Source organism: Hyperoodon ampullatus, assembly GCF_949752795.1.
Source record: "Hyperoodon ampullatus genome assembly, chromosome: 17".
In the NCBI taxonomy this organism is placed as follows: Eukaryota; Metazoa; Chordata; class Mammalia; order Artiodactyla; family Ziphiidae; genus Hyperoodon; species Hyperoodon ampullatus.
This window is the reverse complement of record NC_136930.1, coordinates 59,493,229-59,509,245: the sequence shown is the minus strand read 5'-3', so window position 1 is coordinate 59,509,245 and position 16,017 is coordinate 59,493,229. Positions and strand designations below refer to the sequence as shown.

General features: G+C 43.1%; 1 protein-coding gene across 2 annotated transcripts in view; it reads right to left on the bottom strand.

The window, feature by feature from the left end:
* The window catches only part of DEPTOR (DEP domain containing MTOR interacting protein), a gene marked incomplete at its 5' end in the record, with an annotated part of 151,916 nt that overhangs the window by 112,177 nt on the left and 23,722 nt on the right, over positions 1-16,017 (bottom strand). The window contains 2 exons of one of the 2 annotated variants that reach the window (XM_079722703.1): positions 661-784; positions 1,823-2,001. The exons of the other annotated variant lie outside the window; for it this stretch is intronic. Of the exons in view, the coding sequence (XP_079578829.1) occupies positions 661-784; positions 1,823-2,001 (303 nt within the window). The remainder of the gene's footprint in view (positions 1-660; positions 785-1,822; positions 2,002-16,017) is intronic. 2 annotated transcript variants of the gene reach the window in all.

Sequence of the window (16,017 nt, the reverse complement as noted above, 5' to 3'; positions counted from 1 at the left end):
CAGTCAGAGTTAAGGAAAGGGTGCCACTGCCCCTGCACTCCTTTCTCAAATGGTTGCCCTTAAAAACAACAAGGAAGGTAGGGTGAGAAAGGGACCACGGAAACAGCAGATCAGCTCAGAGACAAACCAACTGGGAGATTCAATGTCCACTAACCAAAATACTCCTGGGCCACAGTACATTCATCTGTTACAAAGAGCCGAGAGATTATTCCTCTTCCACCACCCTGCTATCTGAAGTTCTCTCACTATTCATCTCTTGACCTGAACCTGAACTTCCCCTGTACTTGACACTGCTTCTCTAGCCATTTAAAAGACTAAACTTCTAAGTTATATACTAGAAGATACTTAAAATACTTAAAATTTGAGAACTGGCAACTGCATCACTTGATGGCAAACGTTAAGTGCCAACCTTTTGTTTTCACTTCTGGAGTTTTGTTAAATAGACTTAAATGTAGAAAATACTATTTAAATAAATTCTTTATTAAGAATCTTATGAAATCAACTTAATTTCTGGTAAAGAGAAAAGCAAGTGAGTGATAGAGTTTTCTCATATTAAAAGGCACAGTTATGTAACCATTCCACATGGAAGAGCCAGGCTGAAGTCAAAATGATAAACGACTGAAATAGCCCTGCTTCTCTCCACAAGACTACAGCACATACTTCTCATACAGCCTCTGTCCTCTCATGAAGGCCTTCACTTCGTTGTCCAGTGGGAAGGTGCCATCATCCTTTCTAAAGCGATAGAAGAGTTTGACATCCTTGAATTCCTTATGCTCATCACACACTGAAAGACAATATACACAGAGAGGCAAATAAGAAAAAAAAAACAAAAAAAACCCTCTTATTTAATTACTCAAATGAAGGAAGATGCTAATTAAGATTTGTTTTATTACCTAATTTCTCAAGCACATGACTCTACGATTTAATACACAGTAAACTATTTAGCACAGTACCTGGCACAGAAAAGTGCTCAGTTTTATTAGCTATCATCATCATCATCATCATCATCTGTTAAAAGAGTCACAAAATTAAATTCATCATTCTTTCTACAAACTCTTCTTGAGCATGATATTGGGGTAGGCATCAGCCTCAAAGAATGTGAAATCTAGCAAGATTCAAAGAAATGTCGACATGTAATTAAAATATGGTGTGATCAGGCTATGAAAGAGCTGAGGAGATATTCAGTGGGCACCTAAAGGAGCACCCAGCACCCCAGCTTTGGGAAATGTACACGTCTCTGAAGAGTTTGAATGTAAGTGGAGGCCTGGAGAATGAGTAGAAAACAAGCAGAAATGCAGACGGAGGGCATTCCAGCCCAAGAGAATAACAGCATGAGAAGGTCTTGGCCAGGATTAGAGATTTCAAGGAGACACGTTCGTGAATGTTCACTGAACCACTGAGAGTAACAGCAAAAACTTGGAAACAACTTAAATGTCTGTGAGTAGAATGGATAAAGGTGTGATGGCATGCACTGCGGCGAAAATGAGCAAACAAGATACACTGTCAACATGAGTGAATCCAACAAACAGCAAATTGATCAAGCTGCACAAGAATAAGCATGCCTCTCTATAATGACTTAAAACATTTAAAACAATATGTTACATTGCTAAGAGATGTATCTACAGAAAGGAAAAAATATAAAGAACTCCAAGGAAATAAAGTCAAATGCGTCTTGGAAGAAGGAAGGGAATGTAATTGGGGAGAGGTATACAAGAGACAAAGTAAAATGTTTATTTCTTAAATGGGTGGGTTCATATCTGAAACAGAAGATCCAGCCCTTTGTTTCATCTCAAGTTACCTTGACAGTCGCCACCTCACTCACCGTGATGGATAATGCCCCGGTCTGCTAATTTCTGCATGAGTTTAATTGCCGTCTCTCTGTCAGAAGCCTCTTTGTGTTCAATCAGCCAGTCAATCAGTTCTTTTGCAACAAAACAGTTTGGGTACGTTTTGAGATGATGTCGCCTATCTTTAATAACCTTTTCTTCATGCAGCCTGAGCCTGGAAAGAAAATTTGGCAATCAGTTGAGGAATTTTGATAACACATTATCATTAAGCCAATCCCAGAGAACAGTACAAAATGGAAGCCTGAGATGCATCAGAGTGCCATCCCAATACCTTTATGTCAGTGGGTGATTTCCATACTGTCAGAGCCCAGAGGCCCCAGGAAGTGATTCCACCCACAGACCTAGAGATGATACAGGTAAAGGGGAGGGAAACCCAACCACGGACAACCTAGAACTCTCCTGTCACTCAGGAGACTGAGAAAAGCTTTCTCACCCCTCCTCTGTCTCAATCCCTTCTCTCTCTCTCTCCACCAGTGGGCTTATGGTTTCAACCAACTAACAAACAAGACTCTAGAAACTTGCTGAAATGAGGTACTTCCTCTTCATCACAGACTGCTCAGGATCCACCATATTTGAATTCATTCAGTCACATAACAAATATGAATGAGTGTCTACCACCTGCCCATCAGGCACTTGCAAGCATTAGAGACATACATTGGAAAATGGGCAAGATCCTTGCCCTTGCTGGCCTTGTTTTCCTAGGGGCAACAGCTAATCCTTTTGTGAGGCTCTTTACATGGATTAAATCACCTAATGCTCAAAACAACCTCATCAGAAGTCATTATTACTATCTCCATTTTTTTTTTAACGGCAAAGAGAACTGAGGATTCAGAGAGATTAGGTGACTTGTCACACAGCTAACAAATAGTGAAAGTGAGATTTGAACTCCGATGGTCTCACTTTAGAGTCGGGCTTTCCAACTGCCACGTCATGTTGCCTCTCCCTAGGAAGGGATAACTGAAGAATCCAGAAGAGATGGATAAAAGCTGTTGGACAGGGCTTCCCTGGTGGCGCAGTGGTTGAGAGTCCGCCTGCCGATGCAGGGGACACGGGTTCGTGCCCCGGTCCGGAAGGATCCCACATGCCACGGAGCGGCTGGGCCCGTGAGCCACAACTACTGAGCCTGCGCGTCCGGAGCCTGTGCTCCGCAACGGGAGAGGCCACAACAGGGAGAGGCTCACGTACCACAAAAAAATAAATAAATAAATAAATAATAAAGATAGCATTTGAGCCCTTACTATGTGCCAGGCACAGTTTTGACTGCTTTATTGGCATTAACCCTCATGACAATTCCCCGAGGCTGGTAATATTAAAGCCACAAATGATACCAAAGTAGAGTTGTAATTATTAATAGAAAATAAATGAGCCCTAATAAAAAAAAAAAGAAAAAAAAAACACATTCACATCGGTGTGCTAAAGTCATCACACGAATCTCTCTAATTAATTCAGGGACAAAGACACTGAGTAATTTGTTTAACATGCTCAAAGTGGCAGAATGCAAAACATTAATTTTTAGACGGGATGTCTGTCAGGAATCTACGAATAATGAAGACCAATTTATTTAGAAATTGAAATGTGGAATAAGCTACCATATAATTTGGTGGAGGAGGAATATGTTATGAGCCAAGAGACAAGTTTCAGCTCCTGTAAATTTTCCAACTTAAAAAAAATGTATTAGGTAATGTTTAACTTTACTACAGAATAGAACCTTTCAGTTACTATCCTGTCAACCCTGAGCGTGGTGCTAATTCTTAAGCATACTTGATTCCCTCTGATTCCCACCCTGCACAGTAAGAAGAAGCACTGGTCACTACCCCTGCAGCCCCACAAGGACCTGGTATATTTCCATGTTTAGAAAACTGAGCAGAAATATGATGGAGGGGAAATAACTTTGAATCTGGGAGATAGCATAGAACTTGATCTTTTTAGACATGCTACCAGGGGTTAAAAATGTTCAGTAACTGTGCTACCATCTGTTTTTCTTTGATAGTCAGAGACACAAAATTCTAAAAATGAGCATTAAAAATTATATATTCCAGAAAAGCTATCCCAATAAAGAGGTAAGAATTTTCATACTCTAAATAACCAAGTGTTTTGCCTAGCACTGTGGGTACTTAATAAATATTTGGTGAACAAATAAATATACAGGGGGACTAAGAGAAATGACACCCCTTTCTAAAAGGTAGGGAGGCTTCTCACTAAAAAAGGGGGAGTTCCCACTCCACAAGTGAGTAAACATCTAATATCATGGAATTCATCTTTTGTAAAATAACTATTTATATGCTTTCACTTCTAGGGCAATCAATTTCCAAAGTTTTATTCCCTGTTGTGTGGATGTAAATGTGGTTTGTTTGTTTGTTTGCTTGCTTTGGCTGCGCTGTGTGGCTGTGGGATCTTAGTTTCCCGACCAGGGACTCAGCAGTGAAAGCGTGTAGTCCTAACCACTGTACCACCAGGGAATTCCTAGTATATGTGTTTTTTTTTTAAAAAAAGCATTTCCGTTTAGTTGAACTCAAGTTACTGCTTACAAATTTCCACAATATTTAATACACTAATATGCATGGAGATCACCAAGAAGGATAGGCAATATTTCAAAGTCTTGTGGAAAAACAGAAATTTTGCGTAGTTGAGCCTCTCATGGAATAGCATTCTCTAGAAAGACTCTGTAAGATACTGAACCGGGGCTGAAAGCCATACTTTTAAACATGGTGTGTTGTCTGGACACGTTAGTCAGTCACCTTGTCTGCCATGCTCAACAGCCCCTTCGATTCAAAACTGCCTTCCACACCTTATCCACACCAGGCAGGGTTCAAACACCCCATGCCTGTTTTCTTTGCACAGGGCGGCGCCTGCCTGGAAGAGCCCTTGACTTAAAGAGGCCCCTGCACACACCCACCAGCAGCTCAATGAGGGCACCAAGGCCACAAGTTTCTACCCAACTCAAGTGACAGTAATTAGCTAAGCCTAGCAGAATGGCTCCATCCAAGATTTAAACTAGAGCTGAAGTTTTCAAACCCTATTTGTGCTGGGACACTTTCTTCAAGTGGAACTTACCTAGGAGTCAATGTAGAAAACAGAGCAATGAGGAGTGCCCTGGCTAAAAGCGGGTAGGGCTCCCAGGTCCAGGATGTTTCCTGGTTTTCCCATTTGGTTCTCCCATGTATACCCTCCACATCCCCCAGACCATCTACATGGAGTTTTTAGAACACAGGTGGCAAATCCTCAGTACTACAAGACACTGAGGAAACTGGGCAATCAGGAAGGAGGGCGGGGGTGAGGCAGGCCAGCTCCAGGAAGCCAGAGGGCAGGAGAAAGAGCCCTGAAGCCACAAATGGGAGACAGCAAGAGACACCTGACCCTGGAGCGCCTTGGTTCATTAGCGTTTTCCAGTTCTTCTTCCAAGCTACATACACTCTAATAACATCAGAACAGGACCAATCCTTTCGGGTGGCTGTAAAAGCCTTGACTACCTGGATCCAAAATAACTTCACCTACCCAGGCTCTAGGGAGGCCTTCACCTTGACCCCAGCCCGCCTCCCAAGCTTCCTCGCCCTCTCTCACCTCCAATCACAAGCGTGCCTGTCTTATAGTCTGGATGTCCTGGATTCTTCTCCATCACCCTCCATGCCCCTGCTCAAGACAGAGACCCCTCTGCTTAGAATGCTCCCTCCTCCTGCCTGCAATAATTAGAAAAAAATTCTACTTGCTCTTCAGCTTAAAAGGTACCTGCTCGTGAACATTTTCTCAGCCTTCCAAAGGCAGAAAACAACCTTCATTCCTCTGCTCTCTAAAATACTAGCGGCTATTTTACAGCCACTAGTAAAGAATTCATCCCACTGTATGACAACTAGACGAAGCGAAGGATGCTAAGGGAGAGTTGCTTATCTGATTTTGCAATTCTAGTGCCTGGCACATAGTAGGGGATAGATACTCATTGATGTGAAAAATCAGGTAGTGCATGCCATGTCCTCAGCCTTGAGGTGCATACGGCAGAAGAGTCTTCTGAATAGCATAGTGCAAATCGATCCACATTGAACCCCTGGGAAAAATAATCACCTCTGTTTTAGTTACATTTTCGACACCACTGTCTAAGGAATTTAAGTACGAAAACCACCTTCCCATCATTCATTTCAGACAGCTGGTTCACAGGCTTTAGAGTCAAGGTGATTCTGTAATATTCTATTCGTGGCCAGCGAACCAGCTGCTGAAATTGCATCCGACAATTTCCTCTTCCAGCCCTAGGAGAACAAACACTACTGAGTGCAGGGTGTTAATAATCCTTAAGAAATTACTGTCCATAGGAAAAGAAACGCAGAAATTGTTTTTCAAAAAACAGCTGGTAGAAAACTGCAGCAGGTTGCAGGACTCAGGGAACAAAAGGGGGACAGAAACCACACATTCTCATTTAAAAACAGTGTCATAAATCTCAGCTGAAGTAAACAGTTTAATTAAAAAACACAGCATGCTGAACAGTGGGGCTGACAGTGTGAGCCTTGTGATTTGGGCAACAGCACTGACATAGATGTGCTTTAAACCAAAGCTATTGTCCCTTCCAGATGTTCAGCAACAGCCAATATCTGTCCCTGGGGGTTGGAGAACTTACAGAAAATCACTCTAAATCACCTACCCTTGAAAGGCCCCGAATCTAAAAGGATGAGAAAAAAGATAGGAACAAATGAAACCTAACACACTGCATTTCCTTTTTGTTTGGATTTATTTTATAATTAAAATTTCAAATTATCAAACTAATGCATGCTCCCGGTAGATTAAAAAACTTCAAATAAGTATAATCCAAAGCTGGGTAACTGGTGATGAACTGATACTTGTTGAAGCTAGGAGATGGGTGCATGGGAGTTTGCTGCACTATTGTATTTATTACTTTGGGACGGGTTTGAAATTTTCCTTGACCCCCACTTTTCAAAGGAACCCAGTATGAATAGTTGCTTATGTATTCTTGCAAAAATCTATTATGTCCATGTGTATGGTTATATATGTATACTTTTATGTGAAAGGATCGTAATAGACATTTCAAGTAGTTTTGCTTCAAGAAGATGCTTGAATTCTCTCAGCCTGAAGAGAACAACAGAACAATACAGGCAGTGGTAGGAAGGAGAGTGCAGAAGTGGTTAATATAACCAGAGTACATGTGATTCTGGAGGGCCAGAAGGAATTGGTCTCAGACTGAGCGCGTGCGCGCACACACACGCGCACACTCACACACACACACACACACACTATGCAGAAAGCTTCAGTAACCACCTTCTATAGTTTTAATGTCAAATGTTCCATTAGTAAGACTCCTTTTCAGGAGGGTAGTAAGCAATGGCTATATGAATCAGGAACAAAGTCCGAGTCATAAGTTCTACACAGGGCCCTTCCAGGGCTCACATCAAGTCAGTACAAAGCAAAGTCCCATGTACGCTGTGTCTTGTCACCCCAATGAATTGAGATGGTAAACACACCCAGGAAGGAAGCATGCTTGATTCCAAGTCTCATATATCACGCGCTGTATTTGAAATCATGATGAAGGAGCATTAGGAAAAATAATAACAGTAATACTTTACATCTGAACAGAACCGAACTCTATCAGAACTGAGCCTAACAATATCCCTGTCAATCAGGCAGGCCTTGTCATACTCATGTGACAGATAAGGAAGCAGGCTCAGAAAAATTACAGTGATGTACTCAACTCACATTTTTAATAAAGAGTAGGGTTAGGATTTGAACCCAGATCTTCTGATTTCTATGTTTAGAGAGCTTTCCATGCCATCAAACTTTAAATGGAAGCACCTGTCTTCTGCCTATTTTATGCTCATATAGGCTAAGAAGGAGAAAACATTCTAGTTATGCTAAAGTGCCATGGTAAGGTGAAAATGCATGCAATTTATACATCACACTGATACTACCACATAAATACAGATGGGGATCACAGAAGCGCCTACAAGAGCAGTCATCACGTTATCTTCATATTTGCACTGAGTCAATGTTGTATAATTAAGATGACACTCCTGGGGGGGGGTGCGGTGGACATGGACATGGTAAGTTACACCATCGCAGAGAGTCAGCATCAGTTCATGTGGAACATATAACAAACACTTTTCAATGACATGCGCATAAAAGCTCATGAGGCCCTTTAAAATCCATCATCTCATCCTTAAGATAAGATGTAAATACAGGGTCAAGACAGGAAGGTCCCTAAGTCAGCCTTCTTTATGTCATTAGACCTGAGATGTTCACTGATTTTTTCCTCCATGTGTGCTTTTTTCTAGGAGGTGTCCATTTCCAAGGAATAAAGAACAGTAGCATCGACCTCCAGCTCGGATCTCTTCCTCTGATGAGTCAGAAGAAAGGTGCTCGTCCCGCTTACAAAGCGCCTTCCCAAGAAGTGCCCAGATTTTTTTCCAAACAGGTCATTATTTGTTTACGTACTGTATCTAGCAGAATCAGGCCTCTAACTGCCATTTTACAGGTGAAGAAACAAGCCCAGAAAGGTTCGTGGAACACACTGAGGACACAGAGTGACTCACAGGACCAGTACTGGTTACGGAGTCAACCGAGCCTTGCTGTCTTGGTAAAGGACCAGGCAGCACTCGTACTGCTCAGGGGCCGCTTCTGGTTCTGGCCCCCTGGCCCCGTCGTACCCCTCTGTAATGAGAGGATGCTGCATCCTGACTCCTTCTTCCCGAAACAAAGAGGTTTCCTCTTCACTTAGAATAGTAGTTCTTAAACTGGGGCAAACTTTATGTCCCTCCCTTACCCCTGTTCTCCAAGATCCAGCACAGGGCCAATAAATGGTACTATTCAGGTGGCAGCAAGTGGGGAATAAGAAAGTATAGCTTTCAGGGAGGAATAGAGACTCCTCCCCGAAAGCTGTAGTTAAGCTATAGTTGCATTAGTTAGCAAATTCCCTCCCTGCCCTCCGCATTGGCTATTCATCATTCACTAATAGCCAAGCTGTGAAACCAGACTGACTGGGGTTCAAATCCAAGCAACATCCATTACTCACTGTATAACTTTGGACAAAGCATTCAACTTCTCAGTGCCTCAACTTTCTCATCTATAAAATGGGAATAGTAATGTATGTCTCATACTGTGAGGATTAGATGAGAGACTATGTAAAGTGCTTGGCACATAGTAGGCGCTTGATAAATGTCAACTCTTACTGCTATTATTATTATTATTATTATTATATAATATATAATTGTCAGATTTTGCCAGAAGTACCATCAAGATGCCACTAAATATGCATTTCAGTTGCTTTTTAGAACAAATGCAGTCCTCAGTTGCTGACCACTGTTTTCCAGTATGGATGCAGGACTTTGCACTAAATTTCCTTAATGTCTCTGGGAGTGCATCTCAGAACAATCAGCGGGGGTTAGCAACTACTGGAGAGATGTGGCTGTTCTTCTTTGTTAAGTACCTTCTTCTTGGGTAAAGACAGAGAGAACCAAAGGTGAGAGAGTGTTCAGTCACTCCCTGAAAACACACCAAGGTTTTGCTTCCTGTGGGGTTTGCTAGAACCAATCCCACCTCTTCTGAAGTGTCAACCAAACTGATAACTAAAATCACTGAATTGTTTTAACTGGAAAGAACCTTCCAGCCATCTAGTTCAAGCCCTCCCCGACATCACCATTTTACAGATGGGGAAACAGAGAAATTAGATAACCTGCCTATGTTTTCCTAGTTGGAACTTCAACCTTGGCCTCCTGACTCTGACCTGATCTGTTGAACTCCACTGCAGGACAGCCTGGAAACAGGCTGCTGCTAATCTAGCACTTTATCAAGGAGTACTTTTTTATTTTTATTTTTTGGTACGTGGGCCTCTCACTGTTGTGGCCTCTCCGTTGCGGAGCACAGGCTCCTGACGCGCAGGCTCAGCGGCCATGGCTCACGGGCCCAGCCGCTCGGCGGCATGTGGGATCTTCCCAGACCGGGGCACGAACCCGTGTTCCCTGCATCGGCAGGCGGACCCCCAACCACTGCGCCACCAGGGAAGCCCAAGGAGTACTTTTAACACTGATGAAAGAGCTGGCCTGGACCCTGTCTGCAATAGCCTTGCGAGTCATCTTTGGTTAACACCCAGACCACATGGCACTCTTGAAAAAGACACTGCATTCCAACAAAATATTTAATGTTAGAAACTGCAAACTTCTTTACTGAGAAAAAAAAGTCTCAGAGACAATTTTATTTTATTTTTTACTTTAAGTTTTTTTGATGTGGACCATTTTTAAAGTCTTTATTGAATTTGTTACAATATTGTTTCTGTTTTATGTTTTGGTTTTTTGGCCACAAGGCATGTAGGATCTTAGCTCCCCGACCAGGGATGGAACCCACACCCCATGCACTGGAAGGTGAAGTCTAATTGGACCACCAGGGAAGTCCCTCAGAGCCAATTTTAGACAAAGAATAATACACAGAAAAATTAAGCATAAAAGATCATGAGAGGGCTTCCCTGGTGGCGCAGTGGTTGAGAGTCCGCCAGCCGATGCAGGGGATGTGGGTTCATGCCCCGGTCTGGGAAGATCCCACATGCCGTGGAGCGGCTGGGCCCGTGAGCCATGGCCGCTGAGCCTGCGCGTCCGGAGCCTGTGCTCCGCAATGCGAGAGGCCACAACAGTGAGAGGCCCGCGTACCTCAAAAAGAAAAAAAGAAAAAAAAGATCATGAGATAATAACTAAAATATTGCTCAGTTTACGCCCTCAACTCCCCGCCCCCAGTGGAATGTGAAAAATACAAGCCAGGTGATGTGCAGACTGAGGCAGAGATTCAAGTTAGAGAAGGTGAGAGCAGGGATGCCAAGGACAACCTGCATTAAGATCACCTGGAGGCCTTGCTGAACCAGAAGGCTGGGCCTCGCCTCCAAAGTTTCTAACTCAGTAGGTCTGGAGGTCAGTCCAAGAATCAGCATTTCTCACGAAAGCCCAGGTGATGCCGAGGCTGCTCACTTGGGAGCACACTTTGTGGACCACTGGGGTGGAGTGAAACAGAACCAACACTGCGCTATGGGCTAAACAGAAGAAAAGGGTGAGGGGAGGAGAGTGGCCTGTGAGCCGAGCACTGATACGGCAGATCTGGGGGCGCAGGGGGCAGGGTGTGGTCAAGGTGGGGCCTACTTTCAGGGGGTATATTTCCAGGCCCTGGAGTGCCTTCCCTGGGGAATCAGGAACCCGTGAATCTATGGGCTCACCCGTGTCAAAACCTTGGAAGGCCGACAAGTGAACTAACTCCGGGGCCAGCCTTACCATGTGATCTTTAGGGCCCCTCCTTGCTTTAACTGGGTCTCCCCACCTGCTCACTGATGCTCGTTCCCCTTTGAGAACGAGCACCATCTCCCACCCAATAAGAAGGTATGAAAGTCTTTTTTTTTTTTTCAAGACGGGTCTTTGGCCGAGCAACAAGTGACAAGCTCACGCACATGACATGTAATCAGCTAAGCAGCAAGGATAAATGACAGTATTGACTCTGTTCCCGTTTTGATTGGAAGGGAGTTTTAAAACAGGAAGGTGCACGATTTCGAGGGAAGAAGAGGACAGAGCTGGTCCCCCTGGTGGGGAAGGATGCCCGACGCAGAAGCTGGGTTCGGAAAGCGGACTTCACCCTCGTCCCAGCGCAGGTGGACCCACAGAAGCCAGGTGCTGTGCTGACTCTGGGAGAAGTCAGGCCAGCTGAACCATAGTGCACAGTCTCTGTCTAGGAAACGTGACCTGGAGGAGGGCCCTTACGACTTAGGACCTCAATTTCCTAATCCGGAATATGAGGACGCCAACCACATTTATCTAAACTCTCTTTCAGCTCTAACTTCTCTGTTTTTATGGACAGTCCGAAGAGCCTCCAGGGTAAATCCTCACTTATGAGATCAAAATAGAACAGGCCATTTGGGGTACATTTTGTACTGAAAAGATCAGCCACTAACCACAGGCCAGGGAGCACGAAAGAGCAAATTTCATTTCCTTCGGGCTTCCAAGCAAGGATGAACATATCAGAGCAAATCCTGTGCTAAGCATGCTGTCCAAACACCGTCTAGGGTTACCATCATCTATTTTCAGCTCACAGGACAGATGCTGAAGCTGCCCAAGTGCTACAGGCTTTGGGTGTGTGGGTCTATAACAGGGAATAGAAAAGGTCTCTTCGGGGTTAAAAATATTCCAAGAGTCCTCAAAAGTGTTATCGGGGACATCCGTGGCTATAGTGGAGGCTGCTTTCAGCTAAGGGGCTTGTGAAAGATTTCTCAACCAATATGCATTTACTGAGCTCCAACTGCATACCAGGCATAGCTTAAACAACTGCTCAGAGTGGTGGACTAGTTTCTATAACTGAAACAGGTGTTGTTTCTTCAAAGTGAAAATGCTGTGTCCTCTGTGTATAGGACACACACACACCAAAGTCTCCATAATACTCCAAATTCAGTTAAAACTGAATCTATCCAACATTGTTTTCCTTTTCCTCTATTTCCTCTGTTTTAGCAAATGCATCACCTTCTTTTCTGCCTCTGTCCCCAGACTTACGCTCTTCCCTCTTTTCCTATCCATCTGTTAAAGTCTAGCTTGACTCAACCTTCTTCCGTAATGTCTTCTCGCAACCAACCAGATATGATGTGGTTTCCTGACTCCTCTATGATATATTTTCTACAAATGCCCATGTTTACCCATATATTATTTTGTATTACTTTACTCTTATTTGCATTAATTCTCTCTCTCCAACTATAGTACAAATTGTATGAGGAAAGAACTATCTCTTTCTTTTGTATTTCCCGAAGTGTCTAGGACAAGGCCAATGGTAAATCATACTCAGTATCAGAGTCTGGGTTTTCATCTTTGTTTTCAGCTGGACAGAGAGAAATTTGACCACAGAACAGAATACAAAATTGAGTCTCTAGTCTTGGGCCCTTTGGTGGCTGTAGACCCACTCTGGTTGCTCTTACTGGGCAGTACTTCAAAGTGTTTCTCCATTGCCTTTCCATTAATATGAAGGAGTACTTGGACCATCTGTGGGTGTTTGGTTCCCCCGGGAAAAGAAATGTTAAGTAATTCTTCCTTCAGGAAGAGCCCACGCCATTCTCCACAGAATGAGTATACAGCAGGGGTCTGGCTTTAGCTCAGGGTCTGTCTACTGTCAGGATCCAGGCGGATCTGGGCAGGTACAGCTCAGGCCAGTGGCTGGGGCCCTCCAGGAGTCCACGGGCAGCTCGGCGGAGGAGCTAGACCCCCAGAGAGGAGGAAAGTGGGGAGATGGCCACAGTGCCTGGCAGCCCCAAGGACAAGGAGGCAAATCTGAAGGTCCTGCGTTCACTCAAGTTCTGTGACGCCAAGGGCCAGAAGCAGCTCTGCTGTGGGGAAAAGGTGACAAAGCACAGACATAAAAAAAGGGAACACTGAGAGTCACAGGTGCCGTGATGCAAACACACACACACAAATATTAGGGGACAAAAAAAGGTCATGGACTTTCATGACAAAAAAAGGTCATGAAAGGCTGTTGAGAAACATCCAACCACTCAAAAATAAGCATCTTGGGAGGTTAACTGTCCCTTATAGATACTCAATACACTTCCATCCAAATCTTTAGGTCACCTTTTGCACTCCGTGGGGACCCCTAATACACTTGCTATTATGATTTTTTTTTCATGACTAACAGAATGCAAGTAAAAGGAAACCCTGGGAGAAACTCAAAAAGCCTGATAATCTGTATTTCACTTATGACTATGAAGAAAGCAAAAGAGGTTTATCAGGGCTACATAATAAAATGCTATTCCTGATATCACCTTCAGGAAAATCTTCACAGACTCAACAGTCAGACACAGCTAGTGAGAAAAGTTCCTGGAAATCTAGGTATTGGCTTATTCAATAGGTTTACATTTTCCCTTTCTTAACATAGTGACCCTTGCAGGTACTCGATACACTTACAGTTAAATTTTCAGGCTACTTGTGTGCCGCTGTGGTCGCTGAATACACCTGGTGTATGTTTCTTTGTATTTAACGAGGCTTTAGTACATATAACCTTATGTACCTAGACCCACACTTATCTGGATTCCAGGTTACTCAAACTGTTTGAGAATCAGAAAGAAGAGGGGCCAAAGCAGAAGCAAAAACCATCAACAACAGCCAAGAAGGAATTACACTGCTTGTGAGAGAAAGGCTCTGGGTGGTAATTCTCGAATATGCAGTTTTCTCTGTGTCTGAGTCTCCATGGGGTTCTACATGATAATAAAGCCATGTGCTTATTAGCACATTATGGCTTATAAATGACTTCCATACTCTTCACCTCATTTGATTTTGCAAACAGCCATGTGAGGTAGTTAGGGGAGAGGTGATTAACCCCTATCTACAGATGAGAAGAAGGTTTACTCTGGGGGTCGGAATTGGCCACTAATAAGTTTACAAGTGGAGAAGCCACATATTGCATCTAGAACTTAAGATATCTCATCTACCAAGACTCCACACTTGTAAGGATATATCCAATCTCATTCATTAATAAGAATATTTCTGCATGGCTGTAGCTGGTTATGTTAGTGGTTGTATCTGCAGTGTTATTTCCATATTTATGTTTTTCAAGGGTCCTCCATTACTTTATAAGCACCCCAAAGACTCCATCTTCTCTACAACTCTCTATTTTGCTATGGTGGATAGGCAGCTATTTAAACCCCATTGATGATTATATAAATAATCTGAAAACTTACCAAACCCTAGGGTAAGCTCAAATATTAACATGGCTCCAAACACCTGTGGCTACTTATGAACTACAGTACTCATTAAACCAAAGACAGTACCTTCTAAAGATAGCTAGATACCTAAAGATCTAGTTGGCTCTCAGCCACATTCTCCTGACAGCTGTCATTTGAACTGCAGTGGCATTTCCACAACTAAAAAGTCACACTATTAATTAGACTACCCGAGGCAAGGTAGCAAAGCTACCAAAAGTAGACTGTTTGGAAATCACTAAGATTCTAGAGCAGCTTGGAAAGGCCTTTCCTAATTTAAAGTCACCATGCTACTGCATTTGTTTCCAATATCTTTCCATCCCAGTACTTGTCTTATTGTGTGCTAGGAAGCAAAGCCAACATAACAAACTCTCACTCTAGGCACCAAGAAGCAAATGATACTTGTGTTCTGTGAATTGGTGGTTTTTAAAGAAGGCCCTCGCATCTGTTTAAGTCTAGGGTCTGTTCCGCAGGGACTCTGATTTACATCATAATTACACCTGTCCTGCGAGTGTCTGATAAGTTAAACTGTCTGGTTTTTTCCTTGAGAAACCTTACAATGTCCTGCAAATCAGTCTCCATTTATCAGACTTGTAACTTTCCCACTGAATACATAATGAAGGGACAAATATGCGATTTGACTGGATTGCTATTTGATTCAATAAAAACTCTTTTCCACAAAAAAAGAATGTTTCTTCCTCTAGTCTTTCTGTTTTTCTTTAACTTATTTTTTTATTTGCTGCAATGACCACACTATCTAGTTCTCTAAATCTCTGAACATTTAACACAAAGAAAGGAGAAGCTCCTACCCAAACCAAACTCAACCAGTGAAACTTTCCACAATGAATCTGCACTAATGACTAAAGTCCAGGCATCACACTGGATGTACAATTACTTCTTTACATGTGCTTGCAGTGTGGCTATCAGAGCTGAGAATAAATTCTGCTTGTTTTTGTAATATATCACTACGTTTGAGTCCTATCTTGTACTAGATCCGTTGAACTTTTACTTAATATTAAGTTTATTCTGCATTTCTTGAATACATGAGCTGAAGGTCAGGAGGTGACCATTAGAATGAAAAGAAAGGTGAACATCCTGGGTTAAAAACATGCAGTGAAAAAATCAAATCCAGACCCCCGCCAAACTCAACATACACAAAACATGGTGGACACAAATCTGCAATCATTTCAATGCTCCCACTTTTCTTTCCTCCCTCCCTCCACACCTCTACCCATAAACACACACATTCTCTCATCATCATTCACTGCCAAACTAGTTCCTCTTCCCCAACATCTGATTTCTAGGAATGATTCCCCACATATTCCAGCCACCCAGGCAATATTCTTAGGCACCCTGGATGAAGAGCTCCCATTTCTGTGTCTTTGCCCATGGCATTCCCAGTGCCAGGAATTCCGTCTTCTTCCCTTCCACTTCTATAAAACCTACTCATCTTTCCTCACGTCCCATGAAGCCATC